Source organism: Liolophura sinensis, chromosome 3, assembly GCF_032854445.1.
Source record: "Liolophura sinensis isolate JHLJ2023 chromosome 3, CUHK_Ljap_v2, whole genome shotgun sequence".
In the NCBI taxonomy this organism is placed as follows: Eukaryota; Metazoa; Mollusca; class Polyplacophora; order Chitonida; family Chitonidae; genus Liolophura; species Liolophura sinensis.
In genome coordinates, this window is record NC_088297.1 from 21,673,909 (window position 1) to 21,699,018 (window position 25,110).

Sequence of the window (25,110 nt, forward strand, 5' to 3'; positions counted from 1 at the left end):
GACATATTAAAACTCACTGTGTGTCAGTCTAAATGCATTCTTCATTATCAAACCAAAAAGCTTCATTGACAACATTCCAGATACCTCAACATATCGTCTCAAGCTGACAGTGATATTTTCTATTTCATTTTTTTTTAGTCCAAAATAACTAAGACATACCAGAATGATTTTTTTTTACCACAGCACTTCAAGTTTTTACAGTTAAAAAGAATTTTATAGACTTAGGAAGATTAAAGCGGAAGTCCTCTTTACGTAGGCGCGCACGTGCTTTCCGGTTTTAAGGTTATGATTTTAGATTCTACCCAACCAGACAAGTACAGGTGATAAGTGTGAGAACCCGTTAGTGATGCGGGCGCCATAACGCCATGGCGTACGGAGCCTACCAGGAAAGTTTATAAAATTTAATATACGCTGAAGAAAGAAGACGAACTGGACATTAAAGATGACATCTATTCATTTCGTGGTCCACCCGCTACCGGGAACGGACGACCAATTAAACGACAGGTAAGCGAGGGGTTTCTGAAAGACTACGGAGACAGGCTTTGTTGAAACGCGAAAAATGATAGAACATCCCTTGTCTCTTCTTGACTTATGAGACAACAGGGTCAATTTGGTACACGAAAACAGGGATACGATTGTTTCAGATAGTAGTGAAGATGTTTCTTCATTGTAACTCAGCTTCACGGATGATTTTGAAAGTTTCTGTATTGATAAATTCATGTTACTTGTAACGCAATCCTTCATGGAGTCCGATTTCGTGGCGTGGTTTGTTTTTTTTTTATTTCACGACCATTAAGAGAAATCTAGAAGAATATATCTGTTGTTTTGTGGAATGTTAGTTTACAGTGTGGTAGTAATGTAAGTTTGAGAATAATTGATCCTAATGTATTGTCTTCTGCTTTTAAGTGAAAAGCAGATTTCAGTCACGTGCGTCATTCACTATGACTTAGCTTTAGTACTTGTTGTTATAAGAATATGCCGTGTCAGTCTGAGAGAGTATCAGGTGACTTTGTACTAGCCTAATGAATTTTAAATAAATACCTTACATCTTCCTTGAGGTAGCAGACAAGTGCAACTTTCAGATTTACAAATAGCCTTACTTATATTAGCTCATCAGTCAGTCAATCCGTCAGTCAGTCAGTCTTGTATTTCAACCTGTCTGATGTTGCAGACAAAGTGAACTGACGGATACACAAAATGGCCTTTTACATACTACATGAAGCTTGTCATTCTTGTCTGTCTTTCATTTTCAGCCTTCGTGAGGTAGCAGACAAGCTGAATCGTCATGGCTTCACAAGTCCCCCTGCCTTCTCCAGCCTGAGAAATGTGTTTGTCTCACAGTGTGTGGTCGGCCCAGGCCATGTGGCTCTCCTGCTTGAGGTATTTTGTATGAGAGTATTATTGTACTTAACTAGTGTCCAAGGGCCCTCGTACACAAAGATATCACGGGTACACTCGATCGTAACTCCTGCAATTCAGTTTACAGGTGATAGTATAAGTAAGTTACGCCGCTTGCTCAAAGGAATTGTAATGTGGTAGTAACTTTACGGAGTTGCGATCATGATCGTATGTCATATTAGACTCGTACATACTGGTGGTATGTGGAAATGGGATAGCTTTATGTTCATTTTCAAAAGAGGCCTACATCTTAATGATTCAGCAGCACCAACAACACGTGATCTCATAACCTCTTTTTGAGACAACTAAATTGCACATCTTTGTAACCTTCAAGTCAAAACTTCAAGTCTTGTTTAACACTGTCTAAGGGAAATATTTGTAGTTTATGCTAATTTTTTAATTTACTACAGGGTTCAGTTGTAGTTTTTGTTTGTAAGTTACAACTGTCATAGCTTACAGGTTATCGCTTCTTCAAAGTGGGTGTCAATTGAAAGTTGCGGCTAAGTGGTTCACAGACTTAAATGTGTATGATGACCCCTATGCGTGTACTTGTGTATGTACATGTGTGTGCATGAAAATATCACCGCACTAGTATTACTACTTTAGCACAATGTAAAGTTTTGTAATCTCAAAAGACTTATTTCTAACAATAAATAATTCTAGTTTTTCCCTAGCTAATACTGTTACATAGATACCCCCAGTACTATTGCAGCTGTTTCTACTGTCATCATCGTTTCTATGTTGCTGTTGTTGCTTCAAATTGGCTGCAATATTGCCAATTGGCATTAATCGATAATCATTCATTCCTGTGTCTACTGACTACAGGTGGTTATGGGACCACATCACCGCTGGGTCTTCTGAAATATTCTTGAGTGCAGCATAAAAATATATCAAATAAATAAATAAATAAATAAAAACTACTGTTAATGCAACCATCCCATCCACTATTACTATGACCATTCTCGTCACTGTTTTTACAACCATCCCCATTACTGGTACTGCAACCATCCCAACTACTGGTACTGGAAGCATCACCATTACTGGTACTGTGACCATCCTCTCTAATGGTACAGCATCCATTGCGTGTATTGCGACCACACCTCTTCTGGTACTTCTACCATTACTGGTACTGCAACCATCCCCACTAAAGGTACTGCGATCATCACTACTAATACTGCAACCATTACCATTACTGGTACTGCAACCATCACCACTATTTTTACTGCAACCATCACCATTACTGGTACTGCAACCATCCCCACTACTGGTACAGCAACCATTACTGGTACTGCATCCATCCCCACTGCTGTTACTGCAGCCATCCCCATGACTGGTACTGCGACCATCCCCATTACTGGTACTGCAACTATCCTCTCTAATGGTTCTGCAACCATTACAATTACTGGTAGTGCAACCATCCCCATTATTGTTACTGCAGCCATCCCCACTACTGGTACAACAACCATGAATTCTACTGTTATTCCTATCAGTGCAACTGCTACCACCACATCTTCTACTTCTACATTGCTGCTGCTGTTTGCTGCAGCAACACTGCTACATGTACATCACCTCCCCTGCTACCACTGATACTGCTATAGTTGCCATCATTTACTCTACATGTGAAATGACTGGTTTGCCAGGAGTAAGGCTTGTAATTTGGTTGCAAGATTATGGACCAAGACATTGTGCGAACTGTTACATTGGTTAAAGTATTACCATTACTGTTAGTGCAACCATCCCCACTATTGTTTCTGCAGCCATCACCTCCACTGGTTCTCCAACCATCCCCACTCTACTGGTACACCAACCATGCCCACAGGAGATAATGATGATGGTTTAATCTCTGAGAGCAGGGAGACTTTTGTGCTGCATAAGTAATAGAGATTGAAGTATTGGTAGAAAAGAGAATCTTCCAAAATATTTTCATGTAGAAACAATCTTGTATGAAAAAAAAGAGCTATTTCTGGAGCACATTTTCACAACATTAACATTTTGTATCATCAACGTTACCCATGAATGTAATTTTCTCTCTACCTGTACCTCAGGATGGACGTGTGTGTCGCATGGCCTTCTCCGTGCTCAATGACAGACTGGACCTGAACAAGACAACAGAGACCAAAGTGTAAGTACACTGCTATAGTGCGAGGACACAGGAGTTCAATTCCAGTCACTGGCAGGGAATCTGACTTTTGAGTTTTTCACTCTTCCACTCCTTTAGAATAAAAAAGATGTCAAAAAACCACTATTTTTGGTACTTTCATCTGACTATCCAAACATACTGTAAATTTTCAACCACTGAAGCATTTCTTTTCAGTGTAATTTACATGCATACATTTGTTATGAAAATGACACTAAAATGAGTTGTTGTCCTTAATTCTTTTTGTCCTTAAAGATGCAAACTTCACAAAACAGTCACAGATCCACAAATTATGTCTCTACAACCTATAGTTCTCTCAGAATGTTTCAACGGTTGATAAGGTTGAAGAATTATGCTACTTCAAAACCTCGTTCTCAGACCAGCGATACAGAATAGGGCAAACTGTGCAAGTTAAGTATGGTGGAAATTTTAGACTGTTTTCTTGACGTATATAACTAACTACGGTCTCAGAAGTGAAACCGTTTCACTTAAACCTTGAATCTGCCAATGCTTTATAATCACCCTGGATCCTCTCAACAATGCAGTCGCTTTGAGTTCAAGTCCAGATCATGCTGACTTTCTCTGCCGCCTTACCTGGGAAGGTCTGGCAGCAGCCTGCGGATGGTCATGAGTTTCCTCCCACCATAAGACTGGGCCATTTAGCTGGCCGCTGCCTTATAAGTGAAATATTCTTGTGTACAGAGTACAACGCCAATGAAATAAATTTAAAGAATAAACCCTAAATCAAATACATGTACATTTGCTTGTTTTCTCTTCGGTTGTGGGTTTCCTCAGGGCTCTGCCCGGTTTCCTCCCACCATAATGCTGGCTGCTGTCGTATAAGTGAAATATTCCTGAATACAGCCTAAAACACCAATCAAATAAATAAATAATAAATAAATACATTTGTATGTTCAGTTTGTCATACCTGTCAAGTTTAATTTTGATATCATTTTGGGTGTCAAAGGCTTATGAAGCTGTCTAATGACTTGTTCGTTTTAGGGTTTTTTTCCTGTCACTAAAATCATTTGTGTCTGTATTTCCTGTAAATTATTCAGTTCGTGAGCAGGCTTTACGAAATTTTCGGAGGTGCTTTATTTGGGGTTCCTCACCTAAAAACCTCACTTTATTTAAATTTATTGTAACTAATACTCAATTAACAGGAAAATCCGAAAGTTGGAGAAGCTTGAGCAAGGGGCTGCAAGGAGTAACACACTGGTTGTGGAGAGCCCTCTGGTGTTGGTATCTGATGTTGTTGGGTCGGGAACAACACAGTCAACTGGGTGAGTAAATTTATGAAATAAATGACTTCTGTTATTTAATAAGAAATAGAATTTCACCTGTCATAACAAGTGGATCCCTACTTACTTGGTTAGAAGAAAAGGTTACTGTTTATACCATCTGAGCTTATCCTTACGTCATTGCATTGAATACCACTTTTCACGGTTTATGTGTTGCATTCATTGCACATTTTGTTCAGAACAACTTCAGAAAAGTTTTTCTTATGTCGTATGTTTTTATAATGTTTCATGTATTGTTTCATTGCCAATGTAGTTAACGTCCACACAAAAACACACAGCAGTTTCAAAATGAAGACCTATAAAAAACAAAATCACTAGGTCTAAGGATGGTGATTGTGTCTGAACACTATTTTTCCTATCCCCAGGAGATGGGGCGGCGCTGGAAGTACAACAACGACATCACGGAGCAGCAGTCAGCAAGGCTACAGTCGCATTCAGCGAGCGGTACATGCCAGCCGGGGTCGAAGGTCAGGGGTCATTGTTGGGACTCGACCTATTGTCCCAGCGTCTGTGGTTCCGGAAGAGTTGATTAATCAGGTGAGTCTATTTTTGTGTAGTGGGTCTGAACAACTTAAATTAAGTGAGAGTTGGAATGATTTATTCATTTATTGATAGGGTGATAAAAACAGGAGAAATGCGTGAAAAGCTGTATGAGCAAGATCCGAAGAGAGTATGTTCACGGCAAATATTTGGATTGTACTTATTTAACCTGAATTTGGATGGGATCACAGATTTTATAAGACCTCAGTTTATAGAGACATTATACTGTGATGCTTAATTGAGCATGGTATGATTTACTGTGGTTCCACATTGTGACCATGCTGAAGAGGTATTGGACGCAAATCTTGAACGCAGGCACATGTTCGTCAAAAAAAAGCAAAAAGCATAAAGACCTGGGATTTCGTACTTAGAACTATCGAGCCCAAGACTTGAAAATTAACGATCTTGGCACTTTGGTGGCAAGGGCACAGTCATAAGGGGACGGGCTAGAATTCATCTCGCAAGAATACTGTGACAGGGTTGGTGAGATATGATGCCTTGGGTCTAGTTTATCTGAGCAAACAAGCAAATATTTGCTGGTAACACTGTGTCTCCTGGCTCTATCTTTACACCAGGTGTAAAATATGGGGGCATCAGTTTTGAGAAAAACAAAAAAAAAAAAAAATAATCATAATAAACCCCTAAAGATGAATGAAATTTGCTGTTCTTCTCTGTTCTTCAGTGTCAGGTTGTCCTCCAAGGAAAGTCCAGAAACCTGATCATCCGAGAGCTTCAGAGAACTGTAAGTTATTAGGTGGTATCACTCTGAGGCTTTCGGCTGGCCCAGTGCTCTAATGGAATCTTTAGAACACCGCTCGCTTTTCACAAAAAAGTCACAAAAAGCATCAGATATGCGTTAAGCTGATGACAAGCAAATCCTAGCTTTTGACTGAACAATTTTAATATTCTGTTTAGTTTTTGTTGTTATAGATGTTTTGTGTTATTTTGTACTAATTTCATTATTTAAGTAGAATGTATTTTAGTGCAGGAAAAAAATCTGTGAAATATGAATTTGTTGTTTTCTTTCAGAACCTGGATGTGAATTTGGCTGTGAACAATTTGCTGAGTCGTGATGATGAGGGGGAGGACAATGATGAGGACAGCCAAGACTCTTACATTAACGGGGGAGGTAAACACAACAGCCAACACTGTTCACATGCTTTTTACACAACCATGTTTTGAATACTTTCCTCAAGCACAGGAGTTCACAAATTCCTGAGTATTCAAATTGGATGAAATAAACTTTCTGAATTTGTGGTTTCAGTGTCAGGAATTGAGAAATGCAATCAGGGATTAACCTTGAAATGATGATCTGTAATTTTGAGGAACAGAGTTGTCAAGCCTTAGTCGGATCTGTTTGTTTACTTATTTGATTTGTGTTTTACGCCACACTGAAGTGTATTTCATTTAAACGACAACAGCCAGCATTATGGTGGAAGAAAACTGGGCAATGCCCAGGGGAAACCCACAACTTTCCACAAGTTGCTGGAAAATCTTGCCACATAGGGCCCCAGAAGGGAAGCCAACATGTGCTGGGTTGTTGTGACTTGCTTGTGCACTAACCACCTCAGCCACGGAGGTGACTAGTGATGTGTTTGTAGTGAAATTTGTAGCAAATACTGTGCATGAGTTAATTTCAAAGTATACAATGATTCCCTAACAAGAAAAAGTTGGATTAGAAAGCAACAGAAATTGTTTTGAAATTCGCTATCACTTTTAATACTGACAGCAGGCTGTCCTTAGAAAAACTCTTTGTTGGGCATAAACTGACACTCTCAGAAGAAAAAGGATAGATTTTGTATTGAATTTTATTTAAAAAGAAGTCAAATTCCTCCAAAGAAATGACCAGGGCTGTTTTTTGAGAGAGTCAGTGGGGTCACGCCCAACCTAAATATTTTTTTAATGCTGGTATGTCATTCTATTTGTGTCTGCGTCCCCTCTTCACAGATGACCTGATGTCGTTGTTGGACAGTGGAATGCATTCGGATCACCCCAGTGTGATCATTGATGCCGACACCATGTTCGGGGAGGACATGTTTGGTTACTCCTCACTCAGAGGTCGTGGATCTGGGTCAAGGTCACGGACAGGTCAGTGCTTAACCAAGAATCCCAGTCTTAAAGTAGGTGCCTGACATTGTTGAAAACACCCCTTTGGAGGAAGTGGTATGATCCATTTTGTTCATGTATCATATGCTTGGGGTCAGTTAACTTTTATCTTGTGTTATATAACAGGGACAAAATGAGTATCACCACTTTTTTCTGATAGGGTAGTTTCAGTCATGGCAGGAACTCATTTTCAGGTTGGCTCTGTTTACTGAAAAACATGAAAGTTTTTGACCTTGCATGGGAGTCTTCAGTCAGAATTGGAAGTGGTGATGTTACTTTTGTGATGTTATTGCTGAAGAATACCGTTTATCTAAGCGGTATGCATTGCAGTGCAAATGAAATCTGTATGATGAGACATATTTCTTCAGATCGAGAGTAACGGGTCATGATGTCCTAGCTGAAAATGATCTGAGTCATCAGGACACATGGTTTGGACAGAGAGTTTACAGATTGGCCAGCTCTAGCTAGTAGTTGGGCCTTAGGTTGCAAATAAGTTGCTCAAGGACAGTGGTTTACCCGGGCTTTCTGGTTACCTCCCCTTAAACATAGCTGCCATCATATAAGTGAACATTTCATACGTGTAATGTTAAACAACAATCACATCAAAAATAAAATTGCTCTGATTGGGTGACAGGAGAAAGGGATCGAGAAGCTGACAGGGAGCGTGTCCACGAGTCGATTTTCCGAATCCGGGATCGCAGAAGACTTGACAGCGTCCTGAGGGACGACACCTTACGTTCACTAGAGAGAGAAACAAAGGGGGACAACCCCAGCTCAGAAAACACAAAGAAAGGTCATCAGCAGACGCCCAGTCCTTTGGTGTTTGGGGATGAATTACAGTATTGGCTGGAAAGGGTAAAAGCTTGTTTCACTTTTCTTGATCAGTTTAAATAGCCACATACATGCAGTTTATCGTGCTGCATCTGTCTTCTGTCTTTTTGCATCAGTAATTGTACCTTTAATTTAAAGCCACAACCTAGAACGAACTGACACAATTTTTTAATTCTAAATTGTTATTTCATGTTACTCAGATTTGGGTCTTTAGCGTTTCAGTGTGCCACAACATGGCTAGAATATTGATGATGTGGCATTCAACCTTAATCGTTCATTCATTCTTTAGTATTGTAGGAGTATTATCCTTGTTTTGGAGCCTTGTGTAAATATGTAATTTATCAAATTTGTTGCACAGGATGGCTCTTATGGACGATTCACACATATTGGGACCATGCACTCTGACCTGGTTGCTGTTGGAACTAATGGTCAGCTGTATAGCTGGAGATGGGCTGATGTAGAACCATATCACAATGCAGAGGTGAGGTCAACAACAGGGGAGACAACTGCTGTCTGCCATTGTGTGTATATGGCATATACTGTTGTTGATGGCAAAAAAGGAACACTTATATTATCAGATGTGAAAGATAGCAAAAATGAAGATGCAGGAGTTGACTTTTTTAACTTGTGTTCAGCGGGGATGTAGCACTTCCCCGGTTCTATTGATGTCAAAAGTTGCTTCCCCATCAAATGAGAATGGTGTCATGTTCAGTATAGCACGACATTACAGTTACTGTAATTCCTCAACCTTTCCGCATATGAAAGAACAACTTTCAGGGCAACATTTTTTAATTTAATTTTGGATTGACCGATTTTATGAGTCTTCAGAGAGTAATGCCTTCAGAATATGCTTGAATAAACACCTTTCAAACATGCCGAAAGGTTAAAGTATTACAATTACATTGTAACATCGTACACGTTTTTCCGTTAACACTTTCTGACTTAACAGTCACAGGAGTTCCTGCTTCAAACTGTCTCAGCAACCTGTTTGTCGTAGGTTGTTTGTGAGCTCTGTCCGGTTTTCTCCCACCATAATGTGGTCTGACATCATATAAGTGAAAGATTCTTGAGTAAGGGGTAAAACACCAATGAAATAATAAATAAATAAATCAAACAGGTGCAGTGTTTATGTACCCTATTTCTTCTAAAATTTGGGACACTTGGTCTGCTTATTTTAGCCAATATATATGTAATTCTAGCAGGGATATTGAGTTTCTTTTTTACTCATAGCGTTAGACCATCGAATGAGCAACATACTCTTATCTTTACTTTTCCAAAAGGCTGGTAAAGAAATGTAATATTCTACTTTCAACATTACAAATATCTTATGTCCCAAATTTTAGAAGAATTAGGGTAGTCGTAAACATTTTAGTAGTGGTTTTTGTCGTGTAATGTAAATAAAATTTTGGTGTTTTTAACTCCATTTTTTTTTTTTTTTTCTGCAGAACCCATCTGCCCATCACCCTAAAACTACCCAACTGGGATTGGGAGGTGAGAAAATTGTGGGTCTGTCTTCGTGCGCTGTGCGTGCATCTGTCTTCACAGAGTCTGGCAAGGTGAGTAACAGGGCGGATGTTACCTGTCAGAAGTGCTTTGTAAACCTCATCTTCATTGCCTGTTTGTCACTGTACAAGTCAAATAGTTTTCTTCATGAAATGCCAGTGAAATAAATAAGTAACACCAAACTTAATGACATTGTTTTGTAACTTACTGTACAACGATGGGTGAATGTTTGTAACTCACTGTACAACAGTAGGTGGATGTTTGTAACTCACTGTACAGTGATGGGTGGAGCTTGAGGTTTCCAAAACACTTATTTTACTAATTATGATACTGTAAATCTTCAGCCTTTTCCACCACTAAAGTAAGTTTTATAACAGAAAAAAATGCATTGATTTTTGGTGTTCCAGTATTTCAAGGTGTTCCAATATTTCAAGGAGTTCCACTGTAGAAGCTGTGGAAATCCATATATATATATATATATGTATGCATTTATATATGGCATGATTTTCTATTATGATGAATATTGTTCTTGTACTCTGTGGAAATGAAATAAAATCATTTAGAAACAGTAAAGTATAAAGTATTGCTGATTGGGAAAGAAAAAAACCAAAAGAAAAAAAATGGTGGAAAGTGATTATCTCAAAATGTATTTAATTTCTGGACTGGTTTCCTGACAGGTTGCCACTTGGGTGGATGATGCCTTGAACATTGTAGCGTCCAAACTTGAACACTCGGCACAGAGTTTCTCTGAGTTCCAGTCAGAACGCATACTCTCCCTGCACGTGTGCTCACTGTTCACCTGTGCGCGCTTGGAAAGTGGCGCCCTCTACTGGTGGTAAGTACAGTCTTGTTGAGCTCCTGTGAAGCCCCTCAGTTATTTGTGTCTGTCGGGTTAGAGATGTTTTGGCTCATAATAAACACTGTTAACAGATAACGTGAAATGTGATGCTCAGTTTTGGCAAGATAATTAACAAATATAAGTTCATAAATTCTTGTTAAGATAACTAACAAAGGCATGTTCTTGGATGAATTGCAAGTTGTGTCCATGGCTAAAATGGTATCTGATAATCATGTGGGTTGTTTCCATGGCCAAAGTGGTATCTGATAATCATATGTGGTTTGCTTCCATGGCTAAAATGATATCTGATAATCATATGTGGGCTGTTTCCATGGCTAAAGTGGTATCTGATAATAATATGTGGGCTGTTTCCATGGTCAAAGTGGTATCTCATAACCATTTGTGGGATGTTTCTATAGCTAAAGTGGTATCTGATAATCATATGTGGTTTGCTTCCATGGCTAAAATGATACCTGATAATCATATGTGGGCTGTTTCCATGGCCAAAGTGGTATCTGATGATCATATGTGGGTTGTTTCCATGGCTAAAATAGTATCTGATGATCATATGTGGTTTGTTTCCATGGCTAAAATGGTATCTAATAGTCATATTTGGTTTGTTTCCATGGCTAAAATGGTGTCTGATAATCATATATGATTTGTTTCCATGACTAACATGATATCTGATAATCCTAATTGGTGGGGCCTCCGTGGCTCAGTCGGTTAGCGCGCTAGCGCAGCGTAATGACCCAGGAGCCTCTCACCAATGTGGTCGCTGTGAGTTCAAGTCCAGCTCACGCTGGCTTCCTCTCCGGCCGTACGTGGGAAGGTCTGCCAACAACCTGCGGATGGTCGTGGGTTTCCCCCGGGCTCTGCCCGGTTTCCACCCACCATAATGCTGGCCGCCGTCGTATAAGTGCAATATTCTTGAGTACGGCGTAAAACATCAATCAAATAAATAAATAAATAAATCCTAATTGGTTTGTTTCCATGACTAAAACATTATCAGATAATCATACGTGGTTTGTTTCCATGGCTAAAATGGTATCTAATAGTCATATTTGGTTTGTTTCCATGGCTAAAATGGTGTCTGATAATCATGTGATTTGTTTCCATGGCTAACATGATATCTGATAATCCTAATTGGTTTGTTTCCATGACTAAAACGGTATCAGATAATCATATGTGGTTTGTTTCCATGGCTAACATGATATCTGATAATCCTAATTGGTTTGTTTCCATGACTAAAACGGTATCAGATAATCATATTTGGTTTGTTTCCATGGCTAAAATGATATCTTATAATTCATATGTGGGTTGTTTCCATGGCTGAAATGGTATCTGATAATCATAAGTGTTTTGACCTCTAGGGGAGTGATGCCGTTTGGACAAAGGAAGAAGCTCCTCGAGAAAAGTCGCTGTAAGAAGAAGAAAGGGAAGGAGAGTGGTTCCCATGGCGACATCACCGCAGGAACTGTCGTGAGTAAACATTCATGGAAAGAGAATGTCTGACCATGGATGGTCATGATTTCCCGTGAGGACGAGCTACACAGACGGTCCAATTGACAGTAGAACGCATCGTTTTCTTCTGTGACGTTGCAGTGCATGTGTACTTCATATGTGTTTTATGAGCACACATGCACTGATAATTGTGACGTAATAAAGGAAGAACAAATGAGTTCACAGGTTTGGACCGTCTTGACAGATGGGAAAGAGTTCACCATTGCTCAGTGACATCAAGCTCTCAAATTTCTTCTAAAATTTGGGACAGATATTAGTAGTGTTGAAAAGTAGAATATTACGTTTCTTTACCAGCCTTTTGAAAAGTAAAGATATGAATGTGTTGTTCATTAGAAAGTCTAAACATGTGAGAAGAAAGAAACTCAATATTCCTGCTAAAATTACCTGTATATTGGCTAAAATTAGCAGACCTGGTGTCCCAAATTTTAGATGAAATAGGGTTCCCTCTCATGCAGCACTGCATGAAGTTCACAGGTAACCGATTGCCTTCTATAAATAGAGCATGTCACACTTATAAAAACTTACCAGTATACATGTAACTTGCCAAAGGTCAGTGGTTTAGTCTGGTTTCCTGTTCTAAATATTCAAACGTGTTTGCTCATTAAAGATGTGTTTGTAGGGCAGGCAAACTTGACACCTTTTGCCTCAGATAAAATCAGCCTTGAAGCAGAAGCACTTCTAGAAGAGCTGCTAATTTTTGTTGTACCCACTGGCTATTTATTTTGTTGTTCAAGTTAGATTAAAATGAATGTCAGTCATAACCTTGAAAAAAAAAAATTATTTGATTAAGTTAGTGATGCTTTTAAAACATGCATTTATCAATGATTTATCTGGTCTGTGCAGGTATGTCTCCGCAGCAGTCCCATGTATCATGCAGGTGCGCTGGGCTTTACCATCGTTAATGGCGTACCTAAGGTGGGTCAGCTCCTCACCTCCGCCTGGTCGCTGAACGACAATTGCACCTTCAAACTGAAGACTTCTGCTGTGTAAGTATCCAGATTGTTTGTTGATGTGCTAGTATGTGTAATGGCCTCCAATGCTGGCTAAACTGGATGAAGAATTCTTACTGGAAACCATTTTGGCTGTGAGTGGGTTGACTGCAGCTTTATACCTGCTGAGTAAGAATTTTTTTGATTTACGAAACTACAACTACAAGTTAGTAATGTCCCTTTCTGCAGAGAAGCCGCCAAAATACTTACCTGTCTTAGAACAGGGTGGTTTATGTACCCTATTTCATCTAAAATTTGGGACAACTGGCCTGCTCGTTTTAGCCAATATAAATGTAAATCTAGTAGGAATATATGTTTTTTTTTTATCCTCACATGTTTAGACCATCTATTGAACATCATACTCATATCTTTACTTTTCCAAAAGGCTGGTACAGAAATGTAATATTCTACTTTCAACATTACAAATATCTTATGTCCCAAATTTTAGAAGAATTAGGGTATGGTAAGTAAAACTGTCAGAATATTGATATTTTTGCACAATGCTGTTGTGCAAACTGGAAAACATAATAAGTGTCATTAACCTGAGAGTTTTGGAAAACCATCATTATTGAGCTTAACTATGCCATAAACCACAAAGGGACATCACTCTGCTCTGATAACGTTTTTCATTTGTTTAAAATAATCCGTGATGTAAGTGGATGTCTTAGATTTAAGCTTCAGTAAATAGTACATGACGTGTCTATTTGACATTAACATATTACTAATTCACAAATCGTACAAATAATGATTGTAGCATTTGTATGTTTTGGTTGTTTTATTACAGGGAACCCAAATCTGAGCCAAAAACGGAATCAAAAAGCACAGAGAGTAAACCCGACATGCCGCCTCCCCCCTCGCCGGCCTCCTCTACCTGCAGCGACCACAGTGGCCATTCCATTATGAGTCCTGCTTCTCTCAGTGAGTAGCTCCTCGTCCCCCCCCCCTTCATTACAGTGGATTCTTCCATAACATGTTTCCATTGTTGTGCAAATTCAGTCAGAACATTTTTAACATTGTATAAGAACATGTAGCTTACAGAAAGTTCTCCTTGATTGTTTTCATTAATTGTTCTCATGAATTGTCTCCTAAGTTCATGAAAAGTGAGGAGCATTAGGTTAACACTGTACCTTATAAGCGTCTCTCACCTAAATGCGTTTGCTGCTGTTGTTGTTGTTGCAGAGCGTAAGAAATCTACGACGCCAATCAAAGATCTGGTGGAGAAGACAGATGAAGAGAACTGGCCTCTGAAGGATGTGGTGTTTGTGGAGGATATCAAAACTATGCCCGTGGGAAAAGTTCTCAAGGTAACATGAAAATCTAATCTCATTGTTCCCCATGAAGAATAATATTCTTTTCATATACTTTCGGGGAGGGGGGGTGGGGTTCCTCCCACCATAATGCTGGCTAGCGTCATATAAGTGAAATACTCTTGAGTAAAACACCAATCAACTAAATAAATAAATAAAAAGTTTCAAAGGCCCCCATTGGCAGAGGGGTAAGTATGTCAGTGCAGCGCAATGACTCAGGAGCCTCTCACCATTGCAGTAGCTGTGAATTCAAGTCCAGTTAATGCTGGTTACCTCTCCGGTTGCCAGCAACCTGCAAATGGTTGTGGGTATCCCACAGGCTCTGCACAGTTTCTTCCTACCACAGTGTTGGCTACCGTCATAGAAGTGAAATATTCTTGGGTTCAGCCAATCACCAAACACCAATCAAATAAATAAATAAAAAAATCAAATAGTTTCTATGTTTGCAGTTGTGGTTATTATGTCACTTGTATTTCAGCCTTTATGTTGAAGACATTAAAAAATTCTGAACCAAGTTTTTTCTTTTCACCAAACCCTCTATATGCTGCAGGCAGACAAAACTACAATAATAGAAATGTTACAGATTCAAGTGTGACAAATATTGGAGTTGACTTTGTCTGAATATCACAAGAATTTATTCTTATCTGGTAGCTGAAGCATTTTTTTTTTTTACTTCATCCATGATAAGGACCTTTTACATGTACATGATCAGTGTGGAACAAACACTCCTCCAAACTCTACAGCATTTACAACATGAAATATTCAGCCTCTGCTGTTTCTTTGATTGTCAGGTGGATGGAGCTTACGCGGCTGTTAAATTTCAACCTAAGGAAGTAGAGGCCACGCCCACAGCAGGCGCGTCTTCAGCACCCACTCTTTCTGGCAAAGACGACCCTGCCTACCTGTTACAGGAGTGCCGACTTTTACGCAAAGACGAGCTGCTGGTGAGTTCTGGCCATGGTCGTTCGTCATATTGTGTCGGTTAAGTGTGTGACATGGCAAACTGTAAAATTGTGTAAAGCCTTCTGATGAAGATTTTACTCTAAAACAATTGAAAAAAGGGCTAAATGACTGAAGGTGGAAAAGAAAAGTATAATGATAAAGATACAGTAAATCACTTAAAATCTAGTTGCTATGATGATCGGGGGCCTCCGTGGCTCAGTTGGTTAGCACGCTATCGCAGCCTAATGACCCAGGAGCCTCTCACCAATGCGGTCGCTGTGAGTTCAAATCCAGCACATGCTGGCTTCCTCTCTGGCCGTACGTGGGAAGGTCTGCCAGCAACCTGGGGATGGTTGTTGGTTTCTCCCAGGTTCTGCCCGGTTTCCTCCCACCATAATGCTGGCCGCCGTCGTATAAGTGAAATATTCTTGAGTACGGCGCAAAACACCAATCAAATAAATAAAATAAATAAATGCTATGATCTGTTAAGTTAAATAAAACAATTTATCAATTTGCACTGTTAAGTTAGTAAACCTCAGGGAATTGTTTTGTTTCAGGTTGTCAAGGGCACCAGTGCACCAAGAGTACCTGATTGTTTCCAGAAGAGTCCAAAGAAAGTTCCCCTGGCTGAGGGTGGACAGATACAGGCTGTGTCTGTGGATTGTGAAGGTAACTCAAGGCTTACTACCATCGCCCATCCTATGTGTGTTATTGATTTTACCAACAATGATGATACTTAGAATTGAGCTAATTCTAACCGCAGGTAGAGACCTCTCTTCTGGGTCTTAACTCTGTGTAGAAAATACCTGGTTCTTTGAGAAAAATGAGTGGTTTCCAGATTTATGTAAGTATGTATGTATGTAAGTAAGGAAAGGATACGTCAGTTAATGGATATTAAGAGCACGGAAGCTAGTTCATCTACGGTGTAATTGGACTCAGTGTGCTATTTTATAATTTTGACATTCATAATAACTCCATTTCTGACCTCCACCTGGATGGAACTGATCTCACATGGGGCCTTGAAAAGCCCAGAATTTGAAAGTAACTTTTGCAGGCTTTGAATCGCCTGGAAAATTAGTGATTTTTGTAGTTCAGCCTGGAAAGGCCTTGAAATTAAGAACCAAGAGAGGAACCATGTCAACCTGGTCTCCTGTTTTATGGTATTCTGACATTCTGTTGGAAAAGCATGTGAGAATGTCTGTCAGCAACCTGCGGATGGTCGTGGGTTTCCCCAAGGCTGTGCCTGCTTTCCTCCCACCATAATGCTGGTTGCTGTTGGATAAGTGAAATATTCTTGAGTGCTGCGTAAATCGCCAATCATATAAGTAAATAAGTTCTAATGGAGAAATGTTTTTTCAAATGGCTTAGTACACAGCCTAGTAAAAGTGAAAGAGTTTTAACCACTGTAATTCTTCAGCCTTTTCACATGTTTGCAAGGTGTTAATTAAAGCATATTCTGAAAGCCTTATTCTGTTTTAACAGATAAAATTGTACTTTTTGTGAAGCCCCGAATCTGGCCAATCCAACTAATGCAAATTAAAAATGGACACAAATTGCGCTGAAAGTTGCACTTTCATGTGCGAAAAGGTTGAGGAATTAGGGTAATTACTGTTAATTTACAATTTGCTATAAGCACGTTCAAGCACAGAGTATGTAGCCCAAGTGGCATGGATAGGCCTTGAAAATCCTGGAAATTTGAAATACTTAATGTGTACGAACCCTGTAATAAAAACTATTTTGTTGTATTTATAACATTGTGTAGGAACCCTGTAACGAAAACTGTTTTGTTGTGTTTATGACATTATGTAGGAATCGTGTAACAAAAACTGTTTTGTTGTGTTTATGACATTATGTAGGAAGTGTGTAACAAAAACTGTTTTGTTGTGTTTATGGAATTGTTTAGAAACCCTGTAACAAAAACAGTTTGTTGTATTTATGACATTGTGTAGAAACCTGGTAACAAAAAGTGTTTTGTTGTATTGATGACATTTACAGGTATCCATGTGTTGATACGGTCAGGCAGTAAACTGTCGTACATGATGCACAATCTGAGTACAGGAAAAGTAGAGCAGGACAGTACGTTCCCCACCCACACCCACGCCTTCCTGGGGCAGAGCGACCATAACATCGCCCTCTACAACTGTAGCTCCGATCAGGTGAGATAATTTGCAAACTTATAAAAGGGCAATGCCAGGGTCCACGTGACTAGACTTTTACCACTTCTGGTAGCCTTGTGTCTATACAGTTCGTGATAATGGAGAAAAAACACGAAAACAAAAGCCAGGACTGCCAGGCATCATTTACATTTGGCCAAGTACTGAAGATTAGCATAGAGAATAGGTGGCTGTGATCTTCTAATGATAGGGAGGACAATAGACAGAAAGAATACATTGTTGCAAACAGTGCCCCAGAACCAAAGACAGAAAGAATACATTGTTGCAAAGTTAGTGCCCAAGAACCAAAGACGGAAAGAATACATTGTTGCAAACTTAGTGCCCCCCCCCCCCCCCCCCCATAACCAAAGACAGAAAGAATACATTGTTGCAGAGCTGATGTTCATTCCCAGGGTAAACAGTGGTGAATGGTTTTGTGCAGTCTAGCACAAAGCTCCCGTGTTATTTACATAGGATAGTTTTGTCATAAATTGTTGGTGTTTTGCTCATAACACAAAAACAGCACAAAGTACAAAAATAATTCTTGCAGATTTGTAATCGTGATGTAAATGGGCACCGGATAGTGTGATTAATGTTTAATGATTTTAAGCAGTTTTAAACATTGACCTACTTTTGAGCCAAGTTCATTGGTCGGTTTTGGCCTTATTTGCATACCAAACTAAAAGTTTTGTTGCTGTATGGGTAAAGTGGTCCACCAAGAAACTATGAACGAAAAGTTTGTCTGGATGGATTTAACCATTCTGAGAAGATTTTTTAGCTTATGAATAAAATTCAAAACGGCTACTAAATCATGCGACTGGTAAAACAGCTCAACATGTCAAAAATTGCTTCATATGTTCCTCATTAAGACTCCAAAGGTTGATTTTTCTACCTTTACAAGTTTTCGAGATATCACAGTTTTATGAGCTGACTAAGAATAATGATAATAATCCTGATTTCAAGATTTCCGCTGTTTCAATGTCGGATGAAGGTATAAAAATAAAACCGAAAAATTTGTGGGAAATGTCAACCTATTTTATATGATCAGAAAAGCTTGAAAACCCAAAAATAAAAATAAAAAATTCATTGAAATCAGACAAAATAGAAAGATGGATTGGAACTTTACATGTATTTTTTGATATTTGGGATATTTTAATGTGGGCTCCCCCGTAAAGCACAAAATAAAATTGGGATGGCCTTAAGTGAAAAAGTGTGTGATTGAATTTGAAGCGAAAAGCTGTTACCTAAGTTAGAAATAGTCAGGCCTGATCTGAGCATGAACCAAATGAATCAGAGAGAGTCCCTATATGTACCGGTACGTTTTTGTGACAGGGTAAGGTGCCCTGTTTAATGTCTCTGGCAGAAAATGCTACAGGTCTTTCACATGGCACTCCAAAACTGAGGGGTTAGCCCCAACAGCGCAGCACAATGATCCAATAACATCTCACCAGTGCGGTTGCTGTGAGTTCAAGTCCAGCGCATACTGGCTTCCTCTCTGGCCGTACGCGTGATAGTCTGCCAGCAGCCTGTGGATAGTTGTGGGTTGGGCGTGGTTTCCTCCCTGGCCGCCATCGTATAAGTGAAATATTTAAGTACGGCATAAAAACACTAATCAGATAAATGCTATGCAAAGTCATCATGAAAGTCATAATGAAAAAAAGCAGCAAAATGAAAGAAAAAACATTTGTAGGTAAAAAAAAAAAAAAAAAAAATGAGGGGAATATTTATGAGTTTTTGCTAAATTTTTTTATTAGGAGTCTCCTGTACTGCTCAGAGATGGTAATTGTTCGATCTACCCACTGGCCAAGGACTGTGTGACAGGGATCCGTGACCCGTTGTGGCTAGACCTTCCCCCAGTCCAGTGTCTCAGTGTGGGCATCCACTCCCTCGTCACCATCGGCTCCAACATGAAGAACAAGGCTGCTGTCATACTCATGGCTGTAGAGGTACATGATAAAGGCATGGTGGGGGTGTGTGAAAGTGAGAGTTAAATAAAGGATTATAATGTTGATATGGAAGTGTCTGGATAATTGTTTGTAGAAAGTGGTAGCATTTATAGGAGTGTGTGAGTAAAACAGTTTGAATTGCACATATGCGTAAAGGCAAAAGTTGAAGGCTGCTATTATACTCACAGCTGTATGGGTGTGCAGTTAACGAATGGGGTGTCTGAAAGTGAAAGTGAAGGTTTATAGTGTTGATCTTCCAGGAGAACTTTTTAGGGTTTCATGATATTGTCATTTTGTTATTGATCAACAAACTGAAAAGATTTTAGTGGCCGAGCTGGTTGGTGTGCCAGCAAGGTGCAATGACCCAGGAGCCTCCCACCAATGCGGTTGCTCTGAGCTTGAGTCCAGCCCATGGTGGCTTCCTCTCTGGCTGTATGTGGGAAGGTCTGCCAGCAACTGGCTGATGGTCATGAGTTTGGGTCTCTGCTTAGTTTCCTCCCACCCTAATGCTGGTCATTGTATAAAAAGGAGTACAGCATAAAACACCAATGAAATAAATAAAAAGATTGTAATGTATCAGAGAATACCAGAATTAAGATGTTTTGTTCTCTTGTTGGGGGCCTCCATCGCCGAGTGGTTAGAGTGGTAGCACAGCAAAATGACTCAGAAGTCTCTAACCAATGGGATCGCTATCAGTGTAAGAGCGACTTATTCTGGCTTCCTCTCTGATTATACATTGGAAGATCTGCCAGTAACCTGGGTGGGCTTTGCTCAGTTCCTTCCACCATAATGCTGGCCGGCATCATATGAAATATTCTTGAGTATGGCACAAAACACTAATCAAATAAATAAATGCTCTTTTGTTCTTTCATGGTCTCTGGATTGTAATTGGATTGTATTATCTTTCAGCACCAGAATTTAATGCCACACATTTTACGGTGTGACCTGGAAAGGGTTACCTCCCTTTTGAGTTCCATCGATGTAGACCCCAGTAAGTATTTAAACTTATAAATTGTATTGATATTTCTACAATAAGGGGGAAGAGAAGGAAAGACTAGAGGTTGGATCTTAACTGTAGTTACATTCCTCTGAAGAACCTCTGTCTCTGGTGATCGCTGTGAATTCAAGTTCAGCTATTGCTGGCTTCCTCTCCGGTCATGTGAGACTGCAGCAACCTGCGGATGGCCGTGCGTTTTCTCCTTTCAGTTCTGCTTAGTTTCCTCCCAACATAATGCAGTATTCTTGGGTACGGCCTAAATCTTTATCAAAAAAATACATTCTTGGAAATTTGATTAAAACTATATGTGTTGGGTGTAATTATCATAATTTAAATGACATCAGATATACAGTTCTGAGGTTGTTTGAAGAGTGGTTTAAAGATCTCCATGAAATGACTGGCTTAGTCACTGATTCATTGACTTGGGACGGATATGTAGCATAGTTGTAAAGATCGTTGCCTTTTTGTATCTCCTACCTGTGAGGTATGGGTTCAATCCTGGCTTTGGACAGAGAACTTGTGGATTCACCCCTTCTCGCTGTTTTTGTCACCTTGGTGACAATAAGCCATTTAGGGACTTAAGTGGAAAAGTTTGCCATTAACTCACCATAGGTTGTTAGTTTACCCATGCCACTCCGGTTTCCTCCACCCATGAAATTGACCATATAAGTAAAACAAACGTTCTGTAATTCTTTGCGTTTTTAAAGCGGATATTGGTAGTGCAGCAGAAAATTACAGTTTTTTCAGTTTTTCAGAAAAGTAAAGATAGATGTATGTATATGTTGATTATTAGTTGCACTAGCCATGTGAGAAAAGAGAAACTGTTCATGCTACAACTACACATACATTGACTAAAAAGAACAGAGATTAGAAAAATTACAGTAAGTAAAATAAATCTTGGGAATGGCGTTATTCAGCAATACTCTCTGATTGGCAGGCTCAGCCTCATCACAGACGATGGTAGAGAACATCCTGAAGGAGCGGTGTGATGGGGCTCGGAATATCCTCCACGCCTGCGCAGCCACCTGTGTCCCCATGTCCAATAAAGAAACAGAGACAGGTGAGTGAGAGAGATTAGTGACGATGAACTACTATTCCATGTATTTTTTTTGAGCGGGTGGGGTGATTTTACAACTGATATCATTATGTAAAGAGATTTGGTTGGATGCAGTTGAAACATGTTTTGATTTTCGAGATACAACTACTTTGCTAAAACTGAGTGACTTCATGGCTTCATAAATAGTATGGATTTTTTCATTCGAGATTGACATCAAATTGTGCCTAACAAGGGAAAATCAAAAGAACTGCACCAGTTTTAAATTATAAAAATCACTGCCCTTTTAGAAAGAGAATCTGATTAAAAAAGGGAAATGAAATATGCTGATTCCGAATATAAAGTTTTGTGATTTCTTTCAATTTTTAACTCTAACTGAATGACAGTTTAGACTTGTTAAATTTCTTTCAGAATACAATTTATGGAATGTAATAATTTTTGTTATTTCTGTGACAAACACAAATTAAGTAAATAACTGAGGATGTTACAATGTTTGTGTTGCAGATGACACCTCCAACACACCTGTGACAACCAGTAGTTTCAGCTCCACACTGGATGCCATAAATGCGGTCAGCAGTGCTGTGGATGCGCTGGCCTCTATCCACGGGCGGAACTCTGACCCATCGTCTAGAGGGTAAGGTCGGGGTGATGCTGTAGAAAGGTAGAATGCTGAGATGAAATGTAAGAGGATAAATTCAGTATAATTGTCACATTTTAAGATTTGTAGAGTCAGATGTTCCAAGGAACTCATCTGTACAGTAGGCTTGGCTAATCTAGTAGATTAGTGGGAGAGGAACATTGAGTGGTATGTAGAAAAATGAGTTTAATGTGATTGTCACATCATGAGATTTAGAAAAATGAAAGGAATTCCAGAACCTTCATCTAGAGGGCAGGTGGGGCCTCCATGTCTCAGTTGGTTAGCGCGCTAGTGTAGCGTAATGACCCAGGAGCCTCTCACCAATGTGGTCGCAGTGAGTTCAATTCCAGCTCATGCTGGCTTCCTGTCCGGCCGTAAGTGGGAAGGTCTTCCAGCAACCTGTGGATGGTCGTGAGTTTCCCCCCAACATAATGCTGGCTGCCGTCGTATAAGTGAAATATTCTTGAATACCGCGTATAACACCAATGAAATAAATAAATAAATCTAGAGGGCAGGTTTATTTATGTAGTGTTACTGCTAACATTAGCATTAGAAAATTTAGGTGAAGTTAAGGCGGATAAAAAACTGTTTCGTGGTTTAAAAAGGATTATTATTATGAGTCGTAGATGAGATGTGTCCAATATTAGAATGACAGGACTGCGTAAAAAAGCAAAAAAAAAAAAAAAAACAAACTTAAGATATGAAACAGAACAAACTATGAAACAGAATGTGAAAATTCCTTTTCAGCGTGAGTCTGCGGGAGATGATGCAGCGTGCAACATCAGCCGCTTGTGCTGTTTCCGGACTTGACGGTCGGGAATCGGACAGGGAGGATTCTGGGATAGCAATCCCCACACTCAACTGGCCCCCTGACCCACCCAGATACGAATCTCTCAAGTCAGGTCTGTTTGACAACCCTAAACATCAAATCAGTGACTAATCACTCACTATGGGTGTGCCAGTAGTCTGCCAGTGGTTTGCCTGTGGTGCGACTGTGGAATGGTAGTGGACTGGTGATAGTTACAGTTGGCTGAAAACCATACGCAGTGATCAATGTGGTAACAGCATTGCAGACCCTAAGAATAAGATAGCTAATATAATATCATGAGCATGCAAGTAGTGAGCTAGTGTCATGCCAGCAGTCTGCCAGTGATTTGCTTGTGGTGGGACTGTGATAGTTAAAGTTGGCTGAACACCATACGCAGTGATCAGTGTGGTAATAGCATTGCAGACCCTAAGCATAAGATAGCTAATATAATACCATGAGCATGCAATTAGTGGGCTAGTGGCATGGCAGTAGTTTGCCTGTGGTGCAACTGTGGAATGGTGGTGGACTGGTGATAGAGAATTACAGCTGCCAGATAACCATACTCACAGATCACTAGTTACAATCATGTGCACCCTAAGTATAGGAAAGAAGTTGTGGCATGCCTGTAGTGCAGCTGTGGAATGGTAGCAGACTGGTTGTTAGATTACTCAACACAGCAGTACTTCTTCACCCTGAGCAAAGAAGACTAGGTTAATACTGGTGGAATGGTAGAAGTTGCCTCAGTGCCATTTGTAAACTTCAGAGAGTCTAGCCTGATTCATACTGCTTACAGCAGCTATATTTTAATTGAAGCTGAATTTTAAGTACTATATTTCGCTTAAAGTTTAGCATTTTTTTTTGAGTGACCCATTTTGCTTCATTCTGTGTGGTTCATCCACCTTTTAGGTCCAGTTTTTTCTAAAGTGTAATTAATTTCTTGTCAGAAAAACTTCAGTGTTGGCATCATAAGTATTATTTTGAGGGCTTTACATGCTCCTGAAAATCCATTTTTAAATACCAAACTTTAGGTGAAATACAGTAAATAGTTGAATTTTTAATCTGTTTACAAAAGCACCTTAGACTTTAGACATCACAAGTTCAAATCTAGCTGTTTGCTGCTTTGGTGGTAGCCTTTGATCAGGATGTTTGTCAGGAGCCTTGCTATGGTTTCCCCTAGGGTCTGTCTTTTCCACTCCAAACAAAAATCAGTCCATCATCAAATAAATGCAATATACTGTAGTATGGCTTTAAACCTGAAAGAAATGTATAAATGAAATATTTCTGGTTGCCGAAAGAGGTGTTGTCAGGTAATATTTTCTATTTTGTTCTAGCTCCTTTATATTACGGCAGAATTCATTGTTATAATAGTATATGGATGTCTGTGTTGTTAATCTCTCTGTGTACCTCATGTGTTCCCCAGAGGGTGAAGGCCAGCCAACGCCCCGTCCTGCCCCCGCCATGTCGTCCGCGGGCCCTAGTACCCTGCCTGACCACAGCACATTCTCCATGCCCCCGGTCAAGCTAGAAGAGAAGGAGCGACGGAGTAATGCTGTCCAGATCCTCAAGCTGCTGTGTGAGTCTGCAGCGTTGAAATCTCACTTGCTTGAGTTACTCTCAGCCAGGTATGCTCATCTTTCACCTGTAATGTGTTCTGTGCACTAATCGCACTTCGTTGAAATTTGACGTGAAATTTGGAAGTGTATCCTTTGCTATATAAACTTTTATTTGTACAGTCGTTTCTTCATTAACATACGCTATTCAAGAACAAGGATAAATTAGCAATAGCTGTGGCATCCTTGTAAAAGCTAACATCTTCTTACATCCAGGTCACATGTTAAGTGATTAACCCATGTTAACTGATAGGTTGCCAGAAACTTGACCCACTGACTGTTATCCCCAGAAAGACATACCTTATACTGTATCACAATTAAAAAAAGTTTTACGGGTGCCTTGGAGAAAATGTGATAAACCAAGAAAACGTTGACAGCTGTGTTCTTCTAGGGGGGCCCCCCACAAATATAGTGTTCCGACCACCTTGATGCGAGTCATTATTGTAGAAGTGAAATAATCTTGAGTACTGAGTAAAACACTAATCAAATAAT

The 25,110-nt window shown here is 39.6% G+C and overlaps 1 protein-coding gene across 2 annotated transcripts in view; it reads left to right on the forward strand.

The window, feature by feature from the left end:
• The first annotated feature begins 362 nt into the window (after positions 1–362).
• LOC135463573 (E3 ubiquitin-protein ligase UBR5-like) overlaps positions 363–25,110 on the forward strand; it is a 44,964-nt gene continuing 20,216 nt past the window's right edge. For both annotated transcript variants that reach the window (XM_064740876.1, XM_064740877.1), the window contains exons 1-25: positions 363–504; positions 1,254–1,380; positions 3,444–3,520; positions 4,699–4,818; positions 5,202–5,373; positions 6,059–6,118; positions 6,406–6,505; positions 7,324–7,464; positions 8,117–8,337; positions 8,672–8,794; positions 9,759–9,869; positions 10,494–10,651; positions 12,025–12,133; positions 13,019–13,161; positions 13,949–14,082; positions 14,344–14,468; positions 15,263–15,415; positions 15,971–16,082; positions 17,409–17,569; positions 19,321–19,512; positions 20,422–20,503; positions 21,447–21,569; positions 22,068–22,197; positions 22,948–23,102; positions 24,429–24,630. In XM_064740876.1, coding sequence (XP_064596946.1) covers positions 443–504; positions 1,254–1,380; positions 3,444–3,520; positions 4,699–4,818; positions 5,202–5,373; positions 6,059–6,118; positions 6,406–6,505; positions 7,324–7,464; positions 8,117–8,337; positions 8,672–8,794; positions 9,759–9,869; positions 10,494–10,651; positions 12,025–12,133; positions 13,019–13,161; positions 13,949–14,082; positions 14,344–14,468; positions 15,263–15,415; positions 15,971–16,082; positions 17,409–17,569; positions 19,321–19,512; positions 20,422–20,503; positions 21,447–21,569; positions 22,068–22,197; positions 22,948–23,102; positions 24,429–24,630 — 3,293 coding nt within the window. In that variant the 5' untranslated portion in view covers positions 363–442. The remainder of the gene's footprint in view (positions 505–1,253; positions 1,381–3,443; positions 3,521–4,698; positions 4,819–5,201; positions 5,374–6,058; positions 6,119–6,405; positions 6,506–7,323; positions 7,465–8,116; positions 8,338–8,671; positions 8,795–9,758; positions 9,870–10,493; positions 10,652–12,024; positions 12,134–13,018; positions 13,162–13,948; positions 14,083–14,343; positions 14,469–15,262; positions 15,416–15,970; positions 16,083–17,408; positions 17,570–19,320; positions 19,513–20,421; positions 20,504–21,446; positions 21,570–22,067; positions 22,198–22,947; positions 23,103–24,428; positions 24,631–25,110) is intronic.